Source organism: Micrasema longulum, unplaced genomic scaffold, assembly GCF_059751315.1.
Source record: "Micrasema longulum isolate JH-2025_06_02 unplaced genomic scaffold, ASM5975131v1 h1tg000013l, whole genome shotgun sequence".
Taxonomy (NCBI): Eukaryota; Metazoa; Arthropoda; class Insecta; order Trichoptera; family Brachycentridae; genus Micrasema; species Micrasema longulum.
Window position 1 is genome coordinate 23,544 of NW_028277221.1, and position 18,482 is coordinate 42,025.

General features: G+C 32.7%; 1 protein-coding gene across 5 annotated transcripts in view; it reads right to left on the reverse strand.

The window, feature by feature from the left end:
• Positions 1-18,482, reverse strand: part of LOC148285686 (very long chain fatty acid elongase AAEL008004) — a 135,765-nt gene that overhangs the window by 3,765 nt on the left and 113,518 nt on the right. For all 5 annotated transcript variants that reach the window (XM_088238003.1, XM_088238234.1, XM_088237915.1 and 2 more), the window contains 3 exons: positions 13,699-13,861; positions 11,754-11,890; positions 826-890 (listed from right to left, as the gene is read on the reverse strand). In XM_088238003.1, coding sequence (XP_088094129.1) covers positions 826-890; positions 11,754-11,890; positions 13,699-13,861 — 365 coding nt within the window. The remainder of the gene's footprint in view (positions 1-825; positions 891-11,753; positions 11,891-13,698; positions 13,862-18,482) is intronic.

Here is an 18,482-nt window from a genome sequence, read left to right on the forward strand (position 1 = left end):
GAAATATTCTGGTGTGAAAACACCCTTTTAAATAAATATTCCAAATCAACCATGTCGGGGATCGAACCCGAGACCTCTTGCGTGGAGGCAAACGCGCTGACCACTACACCACGAGGCTGACAATTGCCTTCCAATACAATTTAATGCTCTTAATTTTACCGGGCGCTAGAAAATATTTTTTGTACCCAATTTCCCGTAGAGCTAAAGTTCTTTATAGGGACGGCTAGTCGTCGATCAGCCGTTTTATTTTAAGGAGTTGTTTTGTAATTTGGCTGCCTAACGTGTAATCCGCGTAAAATGACAATCCGGCCGCGACATATACATGCCTGTATATTTTTGTAAATGTTTTTGTGTAAATATTAAAACAAAAAAATATTAAAACGATCTCCCTCTCTAAACACAAGTATCTTGCTCCTTTAGAGAGGTAGAAAAGTAAAATAAAAAAATACGGTTGAATGTACTTGTATTTAAAATGTAATTGTAAAACATTTCTGAATTCAATATTTATATTATTATTTATAACTGACCGATTTACATTTACAGCATTATCATTCCAAATGTATTTGAACATCATTCTTCTTAAATTTTTGTAACGTCAAAAGTCTGAAACCTTTTTTAATGTGGGCGTGATTCACCTGACTGAATTATTTTACCTGCCTACTAGGAAAAGTTTGAAAATACTTTTCAATTTTTATACTTCTTCGTGGGCCAGTCGGTTTCATCGACAATATGTAGAGTATGTCCAAATCATTGTAGACATGGACTGGACGAGTCATCAGGTTTGACATAATATATATTACAACGTTAAAACATAAGTACACTTACTTTGGATATCCACAGTCGTAGACGAGGGCACTTGCGGAATGGAAGAATACCATGAAGAATTGGATCTAAAAAAATAATAAATTCGTTTAATGTTGTTGCTTTGAAAAAAGTCCTAACATAAAATTTAAAGGGTCCTACGCTACAATAACCATACAACAATTTTAGCGAGAAAGGTGCGCCTATTTATTTTTTAAGTAATCAGTCGAATTGTGATTCTATTTTTCAGACGAAAATAACCAACGTTATAATAATATAAATAAAACTACTTTATTTTTAACCACAATTTTTTTTTTCAGCGACTGTTTTCAAAGCTCAAAAGCTTCTTTGTCAAGGTTTACGTGACTAATAAATTCTTTCCTATTTTATTTTTTTCATGTTTACTAAATACTACACGTGGAGTCAATAAATCAAGTCTTTATTTGCCTAAAAGAGTGGTAATTTGAGATGAATATTTTCGAAGTTAGACAGGAGTGGACTAAAAGAAATATCCTTTATTTGAATATATGAATCGCTTTTTTAATTTGTAAGATTTCTAAGTTGTCAAATTTTTGTATTTTATTATCAACATGAAGTACTTTTAATCCAGTATCTTTATTAAAATTATGATTATTTTCTAACAGATGGTTTGCGAATTCAGAAAAAATATTTTTATTTAGGCACCTTAAGTGTTCTTTACTCCAATATTAAAGTTTCTTTCAATTTTTCTAATGTAGATTGAATCGCAATCATTACAATTTAATTGGTATATGCTAAATTTATTATATTTATGGACTTTGTCTTTGTGATTTTTTAACCATGTTCCTATATTATTTAATCTACATTTGAAAAACTAAAAGAAACTTTACTGTTAAATTAAAACAACACTTAAGGTGCCTAAATAATGATAATTTTTCTGAACTAGCAAACCATCTGATATCATAATTTCAATAAAGACACTGGGTTAAAAGTACTCCATGCTGAAAATAAAATATTAAAATTAGACAATTTAGAAATCTTTGAAATTAAAAAATCGATTCATAATAAGAAAAAAAAAATAACCAAATAAACAATATTTCTTTTGTCCACTCCTGTCTAGTTTCGAAAATATTCATCTCAAATTACCACCCTTTTAGGATAAAAAGACTTGATTTATGGGCTCCACGTGTAGGATTTAGTAAACATAAAAAAAATGAAATTGGAAAGAATTCATTAGTTACGTAAACCTTGACGAAGAAGCTTGTTTGCCCTGAAACCGGTCGGTGAAAAAAAAAATTGTGGCTAAAAACAAAGTTGTTATATTTATTATATTAAAATTAATAGCCACAATGTTAGTACTTCATATATAAAATTTATAACCAACTTTAGTTCACATAAATAGTATAAGGCGAATGGTTTTTGCCAGCTCTGGATATACGTCTTTGCTCTCCATCCAGAAAATGTAAATTTTATGCGAATGAAATATTATATACTATTTTATGCATGCGTCAGCAGCAAGATCAGAAGCAAACTTGGAAATCTCCATGAAGGAGTTACTGAGATATTTGCGAAAGGGAAATATTAGGTTTTTTTAAATACATTTAAAAAGTAATAAGGGTCTATAAAATACGGTTCAGTAAAAAAAAAATTTGCTACTTAGTAGTAGCACGAAACATATTTTTATTTAATTTGTAATTTTGAATTCCCGCAAGAACAGTCATTGTATTGGCCACGCCCCTTCTACGTCACGATTCATGTTCATTTTTAAATTTGTTCCAAACCATACAAGTTTTTTTAGAACATCGTCGCGAATCTTAACGTCACAACAATCAATGCCAAACATGTCGCGTTTTTCTAGTGACATATTTTTAAAATCTTCTTTTTTAAAGTTTTTTTTATGAAAACATTTCTCCACAATACCCATATTGATTTTGAAAATACAATTAATTATTCTTAATGCATTTTATATATTTTTATCGGTATTTGTAGTACGTGATATTTCCTTATTGTGAGATTTCTAATTATGCTTCACCAACTCAATGGTAAATGTTAAATTTGCGGTGTCAAGTACTATAGTTGAAATCTGTTTTTGCAAGATTTAGAGAAGGTTTTGAATTTCGCTATAATTAAGGTAGGTAGGTTTTTATTTATATTTTACGACTATTTTGGCATCAATAACTAATTTTCCGTTTTTGGTGGAGATTTCTAAGCTTGCTTCTAATACCCTCAAATATAAGACGGCCCGTTGCACCTGCTCCTACCATACACTTGATTTCTTGATTAATTAAAGTATGGTCTCTACAAAAAAATCAAACATGTCGTCATTTATATTGCTAAGATACGAGTAATAAAATAAAATGTAGACCCTGGGGGATCGCAAGATTTTTTGAATTCGTAAATGCGTCGCGTATTCAAAAACTTATTTTACTTTCTGGAAATGGGTCCCAGATTTAATAAATCGGGATTAGACCCAGGAGAATAAAACAATATTGATTATGTGTAAAATAATTTCGGTGCGCTTTGGTATTTTGGAATATAATTGAACAAAATCACAAAAGATCGGACAAATTTCTACGACACGTTTTCTTATTAAATCAAAAAACATTTTAATAATTCAATAATACTGAAAAAAAATACCTAAGAGGCAACTTTTAAAAAGTGGGTCAAGTCTGACCCACCACACGCACGTATTTTTCCCGACCCCGCGGGCTTTAAGAGTTAATACTGTTCCTTCTATTATATATTATCCAGGGCCGCGATTACAAACGCTGTCTTTATCGGTACATATAAAGACAGGTACATTTGTATAAAAATTTAAAGTATCTACGTCGGTTACCTATAATGAATACTCTGTTTATTACACAGAAAATTTAATTTAATTTTATAGATAAACTTGAATATAAATGTTAACTTCCCAAACTTTATAATTTAATTTATCACACCTGTTGGATGTTCTTTGTAAAGCATACGTCTATTCTACAATAGTAATGATTAATAACAATCATCATTCTATTTGACACGATTAAAATTCAACCTAGATTTTTGAGTGAAAGTAAGTTGCGATATTATACAAAGATTAGGGTACTCTTCAGACTGGCTTTGTCTAAACCAGATATGTTAATTTCAAACATTTGCAAAGAATATCAAACGATAACAAATTATAAATAAACATAAGCGAATAATACATTATAGACAAAAATTTCTCGTTTTCACGCTTAAAGACTTAGTACGCATTGTTAGTTTCGGAACACTTCCCACTTTTACGCATTTATATAGGACTAGTATTAAATTAATGCGGAAGAAATGATTGAGGTAAATAACTAGAGTAAACGTAAGCGTTCAAAATATGGTCTCTCAACCTGCGGCCACTTGGCATATGTTTGATAGAACGGACTTTAGTCTGTTGTGAGCATTCTCCGGCTACTTTTTAAATATTATCTCCTCGCAATTACTAAAATGCCTATAAATGTACGCTATACTGCACAAATCGATCTGGAAAAGATAGAAAAAGCGATGGTATAACCTTTCATTGGTAAGTAATGTTGTTATCTTTATGAATACTTGTTTAAAATAGCTATTTTAATGTTTAAAAACGTTTTATTAATATGTTATCAGTATTTATTAGTCACAAGCTATCTCCTGTCTCTGTCCTGCTCAGTTAAGTAATGCGTATATTGAAACGATAAACAAAGATGACGCGTTTGCGGAAGGGAGCGACATACTGAATATAGCTTCCAGAAGACCGATGTAAACAGTCCGTGCTTTCTACTGTACTACTTGTTTTGCTTGTCAAAGTCGACGTGATATGACGTGACGATACTTGCTCCCTCCGCTGGTCATTCTTTTTCCTTTGGGGACGACTTTTAGGCTCGGATTTGTATAGTGTCACCTCTATATATTATAACTCAATGGAAGAAATACATTTATTACGTACATAAAAAAAGAAATACCACACACTCGTCGTGTTTTTAATTATTTTAATTTGATATTGTCCTGTACATATTCATCATCATCATCATCAAATCCCGATCCACACCTAATGGTGCATAGGGCGGTGCATTGGAAAAATACATGCAGTATATTTCTATCATATGCTACAGGAAAGTAAGGTGATCAGTCTTACAATTCAGTTGCCAGTCCAGGGACAGCGAAATATTGCAAATTGTAAAACCACCTCATAAACAAATATCGCATGTTGTCCCTTTCCAGGAATCGAACTCCACATTCGAACCTCGAGCACGGTAGGCGTAAACCCCAACAATTACGTTACGAAGCGAATCTCTCCCCATGCGATTCTGAGAGGATAACTATTTAAATTATATAACTAAAGGAATGATTATTTATCAGAAAATACTCATAAATAATTATTCCTTTAGTTATATAAGTTGACAAGTCGTAGCCATTTACTTTGGAAATCTTGCCAGAAAATATTTTTGTCATGCGTATTTCAAAATAGCGTTATGGCATATTCTATAGTAGGTAAAAAATATCTAAGTTTGCATAAGCAGTAAAAGTATTGAGATTTTTCAGTGTAACATGTGCATTAGATCTCGTAGGTTACTGTAACAAACATAATCTTGTTATTTATAAATATGGGCCTGCCACACACTCGACGAGTGGCATCGGAAGTAGCGAGGAAAGGAGGCAGAGACGTAGTGTGGCAACATTACTCGTCATGCCGCACGTCATGCTCCTCGTCGTGCCCGCCGCTCTTTATTTTGTCGGTTTTCGAGCGCGAGTCAAAGGACCGGCAATATGAGCGCGAGTGGTTGGCCACATAATCGCGCGGTCGCAGTACGCATGTGGTACGCATCGAGCGTTCACACAAGACACACGCGTCATTTTTGAATGATGTATATTTTTTATGTATATATTTAGATGAAGAAGCATAAAAAACTGATAATTGTTTTCAGGCATTGCCTAGTAGGTGAATTATTTCAGACGGATGAATTTCATCCACATAATAAAGGTTACAGGTTTTTTACTTCACAAAAGTCAACAGATGGAAGAAAAATGTGAATGGTGAATGTTACACAGTGTGTATAGTGGCCACTTAAACCAGCCAATGACAGGTCATAAGCCCTGTAAATGCCTAGACTTCCGTGTTCCCTCCTCAAAAATGTTTTTCCACTCTGTTGCAACGGGCCTTATTTATAATCTTAGTACAAAACTACCCATGGGCATAGGTGTAGAATTAGGATGGTATTTCCATCCTTATTTTACCACTATGCCTAGGCGTAACTTTATACCAGGTTTATAAGTAAGGCCCATTTTAATGTAAAGAGATATACTCATAAAGATACGTACATCTTTAAAGTTACGTTGTATACGGGGACCGTATAAAAACGTTAAAAAAATACACAAACATATTTTGGGGAGGTATAATTAATTGCCATGTCTGACTGAGACGTTATACGCTCGAAATATAAAATCTTAGAACCTACTTGTACATTTATACAGACATAAGCACGTGAACACATACACACATACAAAGGTTCTAACATTTAAGCGAGCAAAGATAGTTGGGCAGGTATAATCAATTGCCAAGTTTGAATGGAACGTTATACTCTAGGGGCCTTACTTATGAACTTGGTATAAAGTTACGCCTAGGGCATAGTGGTAAAATAAGGATGAGAATACCATCCCTATGCGTAGGCATAACTTTATACCAGGTTTATAAGTAAGGTCCAAGAAATATTAAATCTTGGAACCTACAACTACACTTATACACACATATGCACGTAAACACATCCACAGGTACTTCGGGAAATACACTGGCTACGTTTTCCACAGAGGGTGGAATACAAACTCTGTTGGCTTATGTATGGCAGGCCCTACTATGTTTACATTTTATATAGTTTTTTTTAAAAAATATTCATTTAACCTGTACATTTGTTTGTATTCGAAATAAATGAAATAAAATAAAATAAATCACAGCACAACTCTGCTCCAGAATATCTAAGAGATGCGTTCTAGATGAACTAGCTTACAGGCATCTTACGCTTAGATCAGCTACATCTACGGCGAGAGAAAAAGTTATTATACCTCTACGCAAACGGCGCACTAAATACATGAACGCGCATTTGCGGTCGCAGGCCCTACGGCACGGAATGCTCTCCCAGCAGAGGTGCGAGGCTGTGAGAGTGAGTGATGTTTCGGAAAAAGCTTAAAACCCACTTGTTCTCTGAATCATTTGAATAAACCCGTAGCATGTGATAACTAAATAAATTCTTTTAATTAAATTACAAATTTAAATGTTTCAATTAAATTTATTTGTCCATAGAATCACTATGTAAAGCGCCCTTACGGTATTCAATTACGAAAATGGCGCTTTATAAGTTATCCATAACAATAGTAATACCAATACTTCAGCAAGCAAATTTTGTGATTTTAGGCAATATGTTTTTAGATATTTGGTTGTTAGTTTATTGATGAAGAAACAGATTGCGTCTTCCGGCTAGATGAAGTAAATAAACACACGTCTTTCAATGAACACATTTATCATGATACCTTTTTTTTAAACAGTGACTTTGAAATATTAAAATTTAAAATAATAAATTACCTGGACGCCGAATTGTGATGTTTAATTTTAAAAAGGGAAAGCGTGGCAAGGCGTGGTTAAGAGTATTTGACATAAGAGTACTAAATGTACAATAAGGAAAAGTTTCAAATTTATTACAACAATAAATTTAAGAGAATCAGAAAATTGTTTTAAAATTTGAGACACTATAAATTGTGAAAAATTTGTTTTACGGTAGAATTATTTTAAAATGAAAGAAAAAACCATGAATTCTTAGAAGTACTTTCTCTGTCAAGTGATTATTTAATTGACAGGCGCTGTGGCGCAGTTGGTTAGACAGCTGTAAAACTGACTCGTGGGTCCGATTCCCACAAGTTGCAAGAAGGAAATCCAAGAAATATTTTTTTCTCAATTGGTCTGGGTGTTGTGGTGTATTTTCATAACTTTTTTACACATTCTCTCTTTCCCACCTACTGACAAGTCTCTTAAACAGAGGCTTAGCGGATTATTCCTTAAAAAAATAATCAAAAATAGGTAAGGCTATACTCAATTTGCGGGTCGGTAGATATTGCATACTCTTTTCTCCGTAGGCGTCGAATGGACACAATCTGAGAAGATGTCGCATCGGTCAAATCACCAGATCTTTATAGCTTCTTGAATAAGTTCTCGCTTTTTCCCGACATAAGTGTTGACAACATTTTTTTATAGCATTTATCATGTCGAATTTCATGCCAAAAAGAGTATATATATAATTTTACTGCATTACTTTTTTAATATGCAGCTGAAACACATATAATTCTTGTGGAGACTTACAGCGACCATGCTCTGTCGGAAGCAATGTGCAGAGATTGATTTCGACGCTTTAAAAATAATGAATTGATGTTAAAGATAAAGAACGCTTTGGCGCACCGAAAAAGTTTGAAGACGACAAATTTAAAGCATTATTTGCTTAAGACTCGTATGAGGTGCAAATCGAACTTTCAGAATCATTAGGAGTGATCACACAGCAGTTGCTTAAACGTATAAAAGCATTAAGAATGATTCAAAATCAAGGAAATTGGATGTCGTAGACATTAAAGCCAAGAGACGTCGAACAAATACAGTGTGAACTTATTCATATACCCAATATATAATCGAACTGAAATAATAAAAAGAATCAACAAATAAAGTATAACCGGGTTATGGTCCCGTGGTAGTATTGGGTTCTCACGGGTCAAAGGTCCGAGGTTCAAATCCCACTCTACCACAATTCGATTTCCATTTTTCCAGAACAAGTTATTTACTTTTAGGAAATGGAGCGAAAATTTAAATATTTGAGTAAATAATAAGAACTCTAGTATTTTTCTTTTTTTAAAAAAAATAGTTCATTTACTAGGTAAATTATACGGCAAAAAAAATTATGTACTCAAAAGGACGTAGTGTGAGATGTTTGTATAAATTTGTGAGCGTAATTACATATACATATGTATGGAGAGCTTTGGACAATACTTGAATAATTATTTCTTTAACAAATGTTAAATACTTTGTTATTTGTTGATTAGATTTGATTCAACAACACCAACATAAATAAAACCGTACCTTTCCACTACGATAGCGATTTATGTATTGTATCTGTACCGATAACGAATGACTGAATATACAAATTAATGTAATGGCAAGGTTGACTGGCAAACTTGAAATATTTCCAGAAGAAACTTTCTCTTTCTGATATAAAGCAATTTGTATGACGCCGCCGCCGTGACGTGCTTCACAAGACACATCTGACAGAGTATGATAATATTGATAATGTAAATATGTTGCTAGACTTAGCAATTATTAGTAAAAACTGGGTGTAATTATAAAAAAATATCATTTTCATCCATATGTCTGCATCTAATGCTAATTGTCTCGTTTATTGTTTACTTTTTATCACGAACACTTGACACTTGACAAACTGCTCTGTTTAATATATATTTATTATAAAAATTATTTTTAGGTTACTAGAATTCCGATCGACCATGCGCTCTGTAGCTGAAAGACGTTTGTTAAACTAGCTTCTGTGTGAAAACGTCATTAACTATCAAATTATTTAGTAAATATATTTTGCAAATGGAGTCTAGAAATCCAACCATCTCGCTTTGTATTTGTAGGATGTGTCGTAACCTAGCTCCAATTTTTCGATTGAAATAAATAAAGCCACTGATAAGTTCATTTATAAATAATAAAAAGGCGGTTAGATTTCATACCGTTCATGCGCTCTGGGGCTTCAAGACATGCTATCTGTTCTGTTATATTATAGAAATTATGTTACGATATAAACGAAGAGCTAGAATCCTAAACAAACATGCGCTATGTAGCTGTAATATAACTTTACTTTTTGACCTTTGTTTAGAAGGTATAAATGCAACCTTTTGTTGCTTGTAAACTTAATTATTTTTTAAAAAAAAAATTTTGAAAAAGGAATAATTTTTTATCTTTCTTTTTTAGAGGTTTGTCAGCAGCAGTGGAAGAGAGTATACGAAAGGAAATTTATTATAATAAATACATCACAACACCCAGACCAATTGAAAAAAAAAGTACTTCTATTTTTTCTTGCAACTGGCGGGAATCAAACCCGCGACGCCAATTTCGCTGGCGCTATATAAACTATGTATAGTAAAAATAATTATAAATAAATTAATAACATTTAAGTTTGTAAGTGAATATTCTTGATGGAAGTTCATTGTAATTTATTATATAAATAAAAGACGAGTGATACTCTAATCCACAAATTTGGAATATCCAGACTTTTTACCCTTTGTTTTTCAGAAATCATAATTGACAAAAATCATGCTCACGAAGGATGGGACACTAAAAATAAAATACTTAAACTCATTAAAATAGCATTATACTCGTATCAACTCATTAGTTAACCCGAATTTTTTTTGATAATGATCCTTAAGATAAAAATAACTTTATTTAATTTACTTTCATATAATTTTGAATTCTCTATCCTTACCTCTGTTTTGTATAAGTACATAAAACTCCTTAATAAAGATATCAGTCTCGAAGATGTCGCTAAAGCGATGAAACCAGTCACTGGATATTCCAAATTTGTGGATTAAAGTATCACTCGTCTTTTATTTATATAATAAAAAATAAAATATTTACATAGCATCGCTTGTCCACGCACATGTTTGAAACAAAATTGTTTAGACTATAAGACTATTGGTCTCGTGTTTTATTGGAAAAACAACACATTAAAAACGATTATTATTACACATAATACATATGAGTAAGTACTCATTTGGAAAAAAGGATAATAAAAATAGTAAATTGGAATGTTAAAATAAGAATAAGAAATTGTAAAATTACAGACTAGCATTTAAAGAAAAGTTGGAAACATTATTTTCTCATTTTGCATTTTAAAAAAATCGTTTTTTTCTTTTAAATCTAATTTTAAATTGACGATTAGATAACAGTTAAAATATTTTTTACTAAAAAAAATACCGTCAAAAACAATTACTGCATAAAATATAATTATAAATTAGATTGTAGTAAAACGAGTACCTTAATCACAATATGTACAGTATTTTAAATGGACATATGTTAATGATTTAGACAAATCTGTTGAACTTCCTTGTAATTATAATAAGTTAGAAGCAATAAGACCTTTCGGTTTAAGTGATTTTTCGTGTCAAAAACTGTTATAATAATATTAATGAAATGTGGTAAATAGAAAATAATGAATGCGGATTACTTGTAAAAAGAGTACCTTTATCTACTTCCTTAAATACAAAGACAAATACCCAAACGCTTTTAAAGAATCTATGTAGGTAATTATTAACATGACTAAATTTGTCAATAAAAGTTAACTTATGTACACCCGGATATTAAGAGTAACGTATTCTTTAGTCATTAAAAATAGTAACGTAGGTATTAATTTTGTTGACATTTTGACATGATAAGGAATCCGCACATAAATTAACAAAAATATTTAATTTAATATGAATCACTAAGTTTAGATTTCTCTACAGCGCACGCGGCGACGCCTGCATTTTTTCTGCAATTAGCAGAGCACATACGCACAGTTTATGGTAGCTTTAGGCGTATCACTGTATTTCTCTACCACCTACATAGAAGAAATATGTGAGATAATTTTAGCTGGAATTTTTTTATTTAGAGACATTTTTACTATTATAATAGCGAGAAAAAAAAACATCATATTTATGGATTTCAACGATATGCCTCGGTGAGTACTTATCCCTCTAATCAACAAGCCGCTTTTAGTAGGGGTGGACAGAAATAATAGAACGATCATTTCAACTCATGAAATTAGAAATTATTAGTATTGTTCTTTCGTTTTTTCCAGATTTCGAGATTCGTGCGTGTACACAATTTTAACGCATATTAACCCAATATATCGCATTTCAACAGCATTCATTCAGTACTCATACTACTATGAATAAGTAGAAAAAAGCGGATCTTAAATTACCAGTTGCAGTGTTGTGAGATGCTTTTTCCACCAAATATATTTCTGGTACTCGGGTCCCATGGCTGCTACCATATAGTAGAAATACATGATGACATGAACCAGGTTGTTAATGATGTTGGAGAATGTCCCGTGACCTCCTGAAAACAAAAGCAGACAAAACAATTATTGCCGGGTCAATGCAAAATAACTAATAGGCAAGAACGTTATTGACAGATTAAGTTTCAAAGTTTGAAATTGGATAATACATCTATACAATTTTTTCCAAAACCGAAATCAGCTTCATGATACAGTTCACATTTGATCGTAGGTACTTCCGCACAATTTTTGCATTCGCGGTTTTGATGGTGTTGTTCATTATATTTATTTATTTATGACAACAGCGCATAATCCATATTAAATAAAATAGTTACGTATCTCGAGCTCCGTGAGATCGAAAGCCACGTGTTAAGTTTCGATACAAAATAAGGGAAAGTGGAAGCATACACATAAAAAAGCAAAATAATAAATAATGTAACATAAATGATCGTTTCATATCAATATCTGAATATAATGTACCACCTTGTGCGCACCATATATTATAATAAACAAAAACAAAATTATGCAATATCTCTCTGCAGTCCCCTGCAATGGTCAAATTGGTCAATTGACAATATCCAACTAGGATATTTCTCCCGAAGGTGTTTTAGATAAATTAAAATGTAAATCCAGAGTATTTTACACTCTTTGGGGTCATAAAAGAAAAATTCAGTTAAGTTTAAAACTAACATTGTGTTTCTGAATTAAATGCGAATTCGCTACCCTTTTAAATATTACAGGTATACGATAAATAATATAATCGTGGACAAAAATTACGTCTAATAGTCAAATGTCAAGCTTTTTACCAGCCCTGATTTTAATTGCAATTTTATAGCTGTGAAGGAATAAATTGGTTCAAATAAAATAAAGCGACCTCCAGTTTATATACTATTTGAAAATAGTTATTAATAATAAAATAATTTTACTTCAAAAATGGTTTTAATGATTAAAAAGGGTTGAAGAGCATTTATTTACATATTGAAATTAAAAGTAATGTTATTTAAATGAAAAACATGATAAACAGTTTGCGGTATACAGGTTTAACGAGTTGAGTAGAACATTTCACAGGGTCTGCAGGATTTATTTTGATATAAATAGCTAGAACTACTGACCTTATAAATACAGAGATGTTTTACATATGAGCTGAGAGACCTCCATTAAATTATATCGGACTTACCCATTTAAAAGGATGTCGGGTAAGAAAATATAAAACGTGTCTAAAATGCGCCTAATAAATAAATTAAATAAAGAAGTTTGCAGGCAGAAAACTAAGATTCACGAAATGTTTATTACAAATTCACTCATCAATTCAAATACGAAGTACTATGTTAAACTAATTAGTGTCAGGTAATCGCACTAATTTATTTGCAGCTAGTATAATATAAACTGGTTATGGAGCTGTTGAAACAAAGGAAAAATATCTGCACAATAGTGACTAGATACTAGATGGTGTTCTCATCCCCGATTTTCAGTTTACAACGTAAAATATTCTAGGTATGGTAATGATACCCGTATTACCACGGACAGCAGGACATTAATTTTATGACAATATTAAGTGAACAAAGTGACTTATAACATAAACATTTCATCTACATGGAATGTAGGAACAAAGAAAATAAGCAAGTATTTTCTCATGTAATAATGCGAGTCATAGTTTACATAAGTATTAATTCAAAATTAATAAATATCTTTTTAAATGACCCATCTCAATATGGAATAACAAGGATCATAGTGACCTCTATTAAGTAAACCCACGTTCACTGAGGTCTTTAATATGGCTACATAATTACCAAGATGACGCAAGTTCGCCCTTTTGGGTTTTCCAGAATACTGACGATGACAGGTGATATCACCTTTATTCTCGAATTACCTGCAATGAACTTGACGAGGAGCCAGGCCTCGAAGGGAGTCAGGCTGTGATGGTACAGGTGCAACCAAGATACTTGGCTGTTCTTCTTACGGAGGACGAAGAAGATGGTGTCCGCGAACTCTGATAACTTGGAGTAATAATAAACCCAGCAAAGATGAAGCATCTGCAATAGCAAAAAATCCAGTTAATCATAAGGCAGATACCACGATACACAGATATACTATAAAAATAAGGTACATTTTATTGAATATCACGTAAAACCGTTTATTTTTGCGTAAAAAGAATATAAAGTAGAAGTTGGTTCCATTTCAAAACAAATCAAGTTCGAGATCGGACATAGCGATCTCTTGTAACAAATGTCGCAAAGGTTCTGCGGTGTACCTGGCATGGACACGTGTTTTGGATGCCCCGATCGAGCCTTGACCCGATTGTCCCTTCTTCACACCTGCGAGCTTTCGCCTTCCTAGAAGCCGTTGATGATTCTAACCACTTTTTTAGTGGATCTTAGGAACAAACATAAGAAGAGGCAAGATAGGTTCTCCTGAAGGCGTCTGGTGATGTGCACGAATTCTACTTGGGAGCAGTTGTGAAAAATATCAAATAAACATTAATACGTGTCTTTTTTGGGTGATACCGTGTGTGCTGGATTTATTTCAACGTTTCGGCTACCATTGCAGGAGCCATCTTCAGGATAAACTGAAGATCGCTCCAGCAATGGTAGCCGAAACGTCAGAACAAATCCAACACACACGGTATCACTCAAAAAAGAAACATATTGATAACAGTGACCGTAAAAACCTCAGCTATTAATCAAATAAACATGTTTTTACTTTCTAAATTAATGTATCTTAAACATTTATAAAATATTTTTATTTTAATGATACATTTTTAGTACGTAATATTTTTGACATTTACAAAATTTTCAACAAGTTTTTTTTATCAAAACCTGAATGCTTTTACAATCTTTTTGTGAATAATACACACTCGTCTTCGTGTAATATGCTGTAAAAAGTCATCTACTTATGTAAATACATGCCCGCCGTGTGAAAAAAAAGAAAAAGAAAAGTGAGATGAATAAATGAAATAACAATGTACATACTTCAAAATAATGAAACTGAGGCGAATCGCTACGCTAAGCTTTTGTTATGAATGCAATAAAAATGTATCAAAAAATATTACTTCACTTAAGAACGCATGATTGGTCACAGAAAGTGAAAGGAATTGTTGAAATAATCACAAAATAATTATGACAAATTGTTGGGATGTCCTTCTAACGCCATCACGTCGCAATGTGAACAGTTGCTGACATTGTGTAAACAATTAACATTTATTGAACTATAAACAAGACTAATCAAATCAATAAATTTAATGACTTTTAACTGAATAAAAGTAAACAAATTACCTAAGTATTATTTTTAAAGTTAATGTAACACTAACTTATTTTTAAACTAAATAATAAAATGCCTAAGAAAGGCATTAATCAAATGTAATTTTCTTGCCCAGCGCATTACGAATCCTTCTCAGAGGGTAGTTTTTCTTGTAGTTTTGTTCATTATAAAATCAGTCTTCTAACTGAAAATTGGTGTTTTGTTTCAGGAATATTACAGAATTCAAAATATATTCCAGAGAACGAGAACTAAGGAACATGCAATAGACCTATATCTCAACAGAGACAAAAGAATTACCATATAAATATTTCTTAACTGAAATGGAGGAATCGTTGAGAAAGTCTAAGCATTCACAGGGCTTATGATCTGTCATTGGCTGATTTAAGTGATCGCTGTGTCTAAATTTCATGAAATCGTAAAATCATGCACACATTGATTTTATATCAACCATAAAAAAATAGAATTTTGCCCCCGTAGAAGGGTATACGTGATTTTGTTTAATTTTAGAGTAATTCAACAAAAACTTTCGGAAAAAGCTCTATTGAGTAAATTTTATTGTTTTTTTTAAATAAAACAATGCTTATTTTATAAAATTTAATGATTGTCAATGGTACTTAGTTGTTATATATAACAGCTTGAGTTTAAATACAACTGTTTTTGGTTTTTTTCGTTTGTATAAGTAGCCAAAATTCAACGGTAGAGTTAGGGAAATCAGAAAAACTTTGGCATCACGCTTATCCACATCTCTTAGTAATATTGAGGCCCACTGTCAGGTCACAAGCCCTGTAAATGCCTAAACTTCAGTTTTACACACTCAAACACGTTCTCCACCTATATACTCGTATGTATGTTAAGCTTGATAACTCACTATATTTATAATCTTCAAACATTTGGACTCAACACCGGAGTTATTTATAATTTTCAGATTATTTCATATAAAATTGTTAAGTAGCACATTTAGACGACTTTTGTGACGAACGTTCTCACATTACGTGTACAAGTTTGTCGGAAGATAATATTTTAGAAAGTACACAAAGCAGGTTCCATTAACGTTCAATATTTTCGCCATTGGCTTTTTGGTCATGATCTTGAAAATCATTCTCAGCGGTGGAGCTGTTCTAAAACATTAACTTGATAAACCAATTACTTGTAAAAAATTGTGGTATTATTGTGTGGTATTAAATTAAATGTATTCAGAGATAAAAAAATATATTTAAATGTGTCCCTTAAACATGTCAGTATAATTGGTCATGTCGGGGTTCCCTCTACCCCTTATCACTCCCTCCCCCTGTGACGCTCACTCCTCCAGGTTCTGCGCCATCCACATCCACTGCCTTTAGAGAAAACTCCAACCATTTTATTGGTGAGCATCTTCGGGGCCTTCTATTCCTCGGTCTCTGCACGAAAACACGCTTTGTCCGTTTATCGCCAGACATTCGAGCGATGTGACCTGCCCGTTTCCCTTTCAACCGACCAATCCTTTTCACCACGTCACAAACTTTGGTTGGAGTGCGAATGTAATAGTTTCTCTTTCTGTCTCTTAATGTTATTCTAAGCGAAACGCATTTCACACTACTTTGGGCAACTTGGAACTTATGAGACGACTGCTAGGACAGAATCGCTGTCTCCGCGCCGTTCAGGATGAGTGGATACATTGGATCTCTCGCGAGGAAGTCTTTAGAGAGTTTAGATTGGAACATTGAAATGTGGAGTTTAGTTAATCAAATACTCAAGCGAGACCAATCCTTCTATTTACTCTATTTCGTGACCCTGATATAAAAATATTGTGGTTGACAGGTAGTTAAGAGTAAAACTTAGGGTATTATAACAAAGATGAAATACATTTAAGAGAAGGTAATATAGAAGTCTAGGCATCTACAGGGCTTATGACCGGTCAATGGCTGGTTTAAGTGGCCACTTTACACAATGTGTAACATTCACCATTCTGTCCATATTTGAACATCTATATTTCTTCAATTCTTTCATCTGTTGATGTTTGTAAAGTTAAAGAGCTGAAACCTTAATTTATGCGGGTAAGATTCATCTTATTGAATTATTTCACCTACATACTAGGCAACGCCTGAAAATCTTATTTTTTCTATTTCTATCCTTCTTCGTAACATAAACAGCTCCCCAGGGAGTTGAATCCAGCTCTTGTCTACAAAAATTTGGACAAACTCAAAATATTGTTAAAATTTAGGGGTTTTGTGATTTTACGATGCAATAATTAAAATGATTTACTTAAAGTGATTTTTCCGTCCCTCTATCTGGGGTTAGCGAGTTACCCTACCACGAAAGAGGCATATTCGTTCAATGAGGAAGTTCGGTGTCTTTTTTTTCTTTTTTTATGTGTTAATAAATTATTAAACTAAGCCAATTTATTTTTATTTTTATATATCGTATTATCAGCGCAATGCTTTTTTAAAGTTTTGTATTTCTGAAATAACTCCGGCAACTGTCAGCCTCGTGGTGTAATGATCAGTGTATTTGTCTACCATGCAAGAGGTCTTAGGTTCGATTCCCGACATGGTTGATATGAAATATTATTTGACTGGGTGTTTTTACACTAGAATATTTCATAGTCCCTGGACTGGCACCTGAAGCGTAAGACTGATCATCTTACCTTCATGCAACAAAAAAATGATCAAGATACGCTGTGATTGCTGTACCAATGCAGTGCCCTATGCACCATTAGGTTCGGAAATGGAATGATGAGGATGAGGAGGAAATAACTCCGCGTGTAACGTCAGAGGTTGTTCTCTGTCAGTTCTTCCGATTAGTTCGATATCCTTTAAGGCTCTCATATCATTGGATGGTTCATATGAACCAGTGACGTCATTAAAAGTAGTGCGATTTTATTCAAAGATTTTTTATTATTTTAAAATTTGAAATTTTGCCGTAGAATAAAATACTTTAATTTTTACTCCGCGCAAGAAAACATTTTTTGTATCCAATTTCCCGTAGGGCTGAAGTTTTTCATTTCCGGCAACGTTGACGAGAAATATTTCTTTAATAATATTTGTTACATTGCGATAGTCGGTGGATTGGCGCTTGAAGTGAAAGTGATACAGATGACAGAAAAATGACACAGATGAGCTGTGATTGGTGTGCCAACATAGCGCACTATTAGGATGCGGATAATGGAATGCTGAATATTTTGTCACAAAAGTTGCAGTTACACAACACTTGAATTTACCGTTAAAATAATATCATATTATCCGATGAGGTTTTGTTAAAATCTGTGTTAAAAGTTTTATGCACCACTTGGTGCTGACACAGAAAAAAAACACATTTCGTTCGTAAAAAGTGTTACTTACTAATAAGTATTTGTACTGTATTCGATTGAGTAAATATTATTATTATTACTATTTTATTTTATTCCAGTAAAATGGCTAT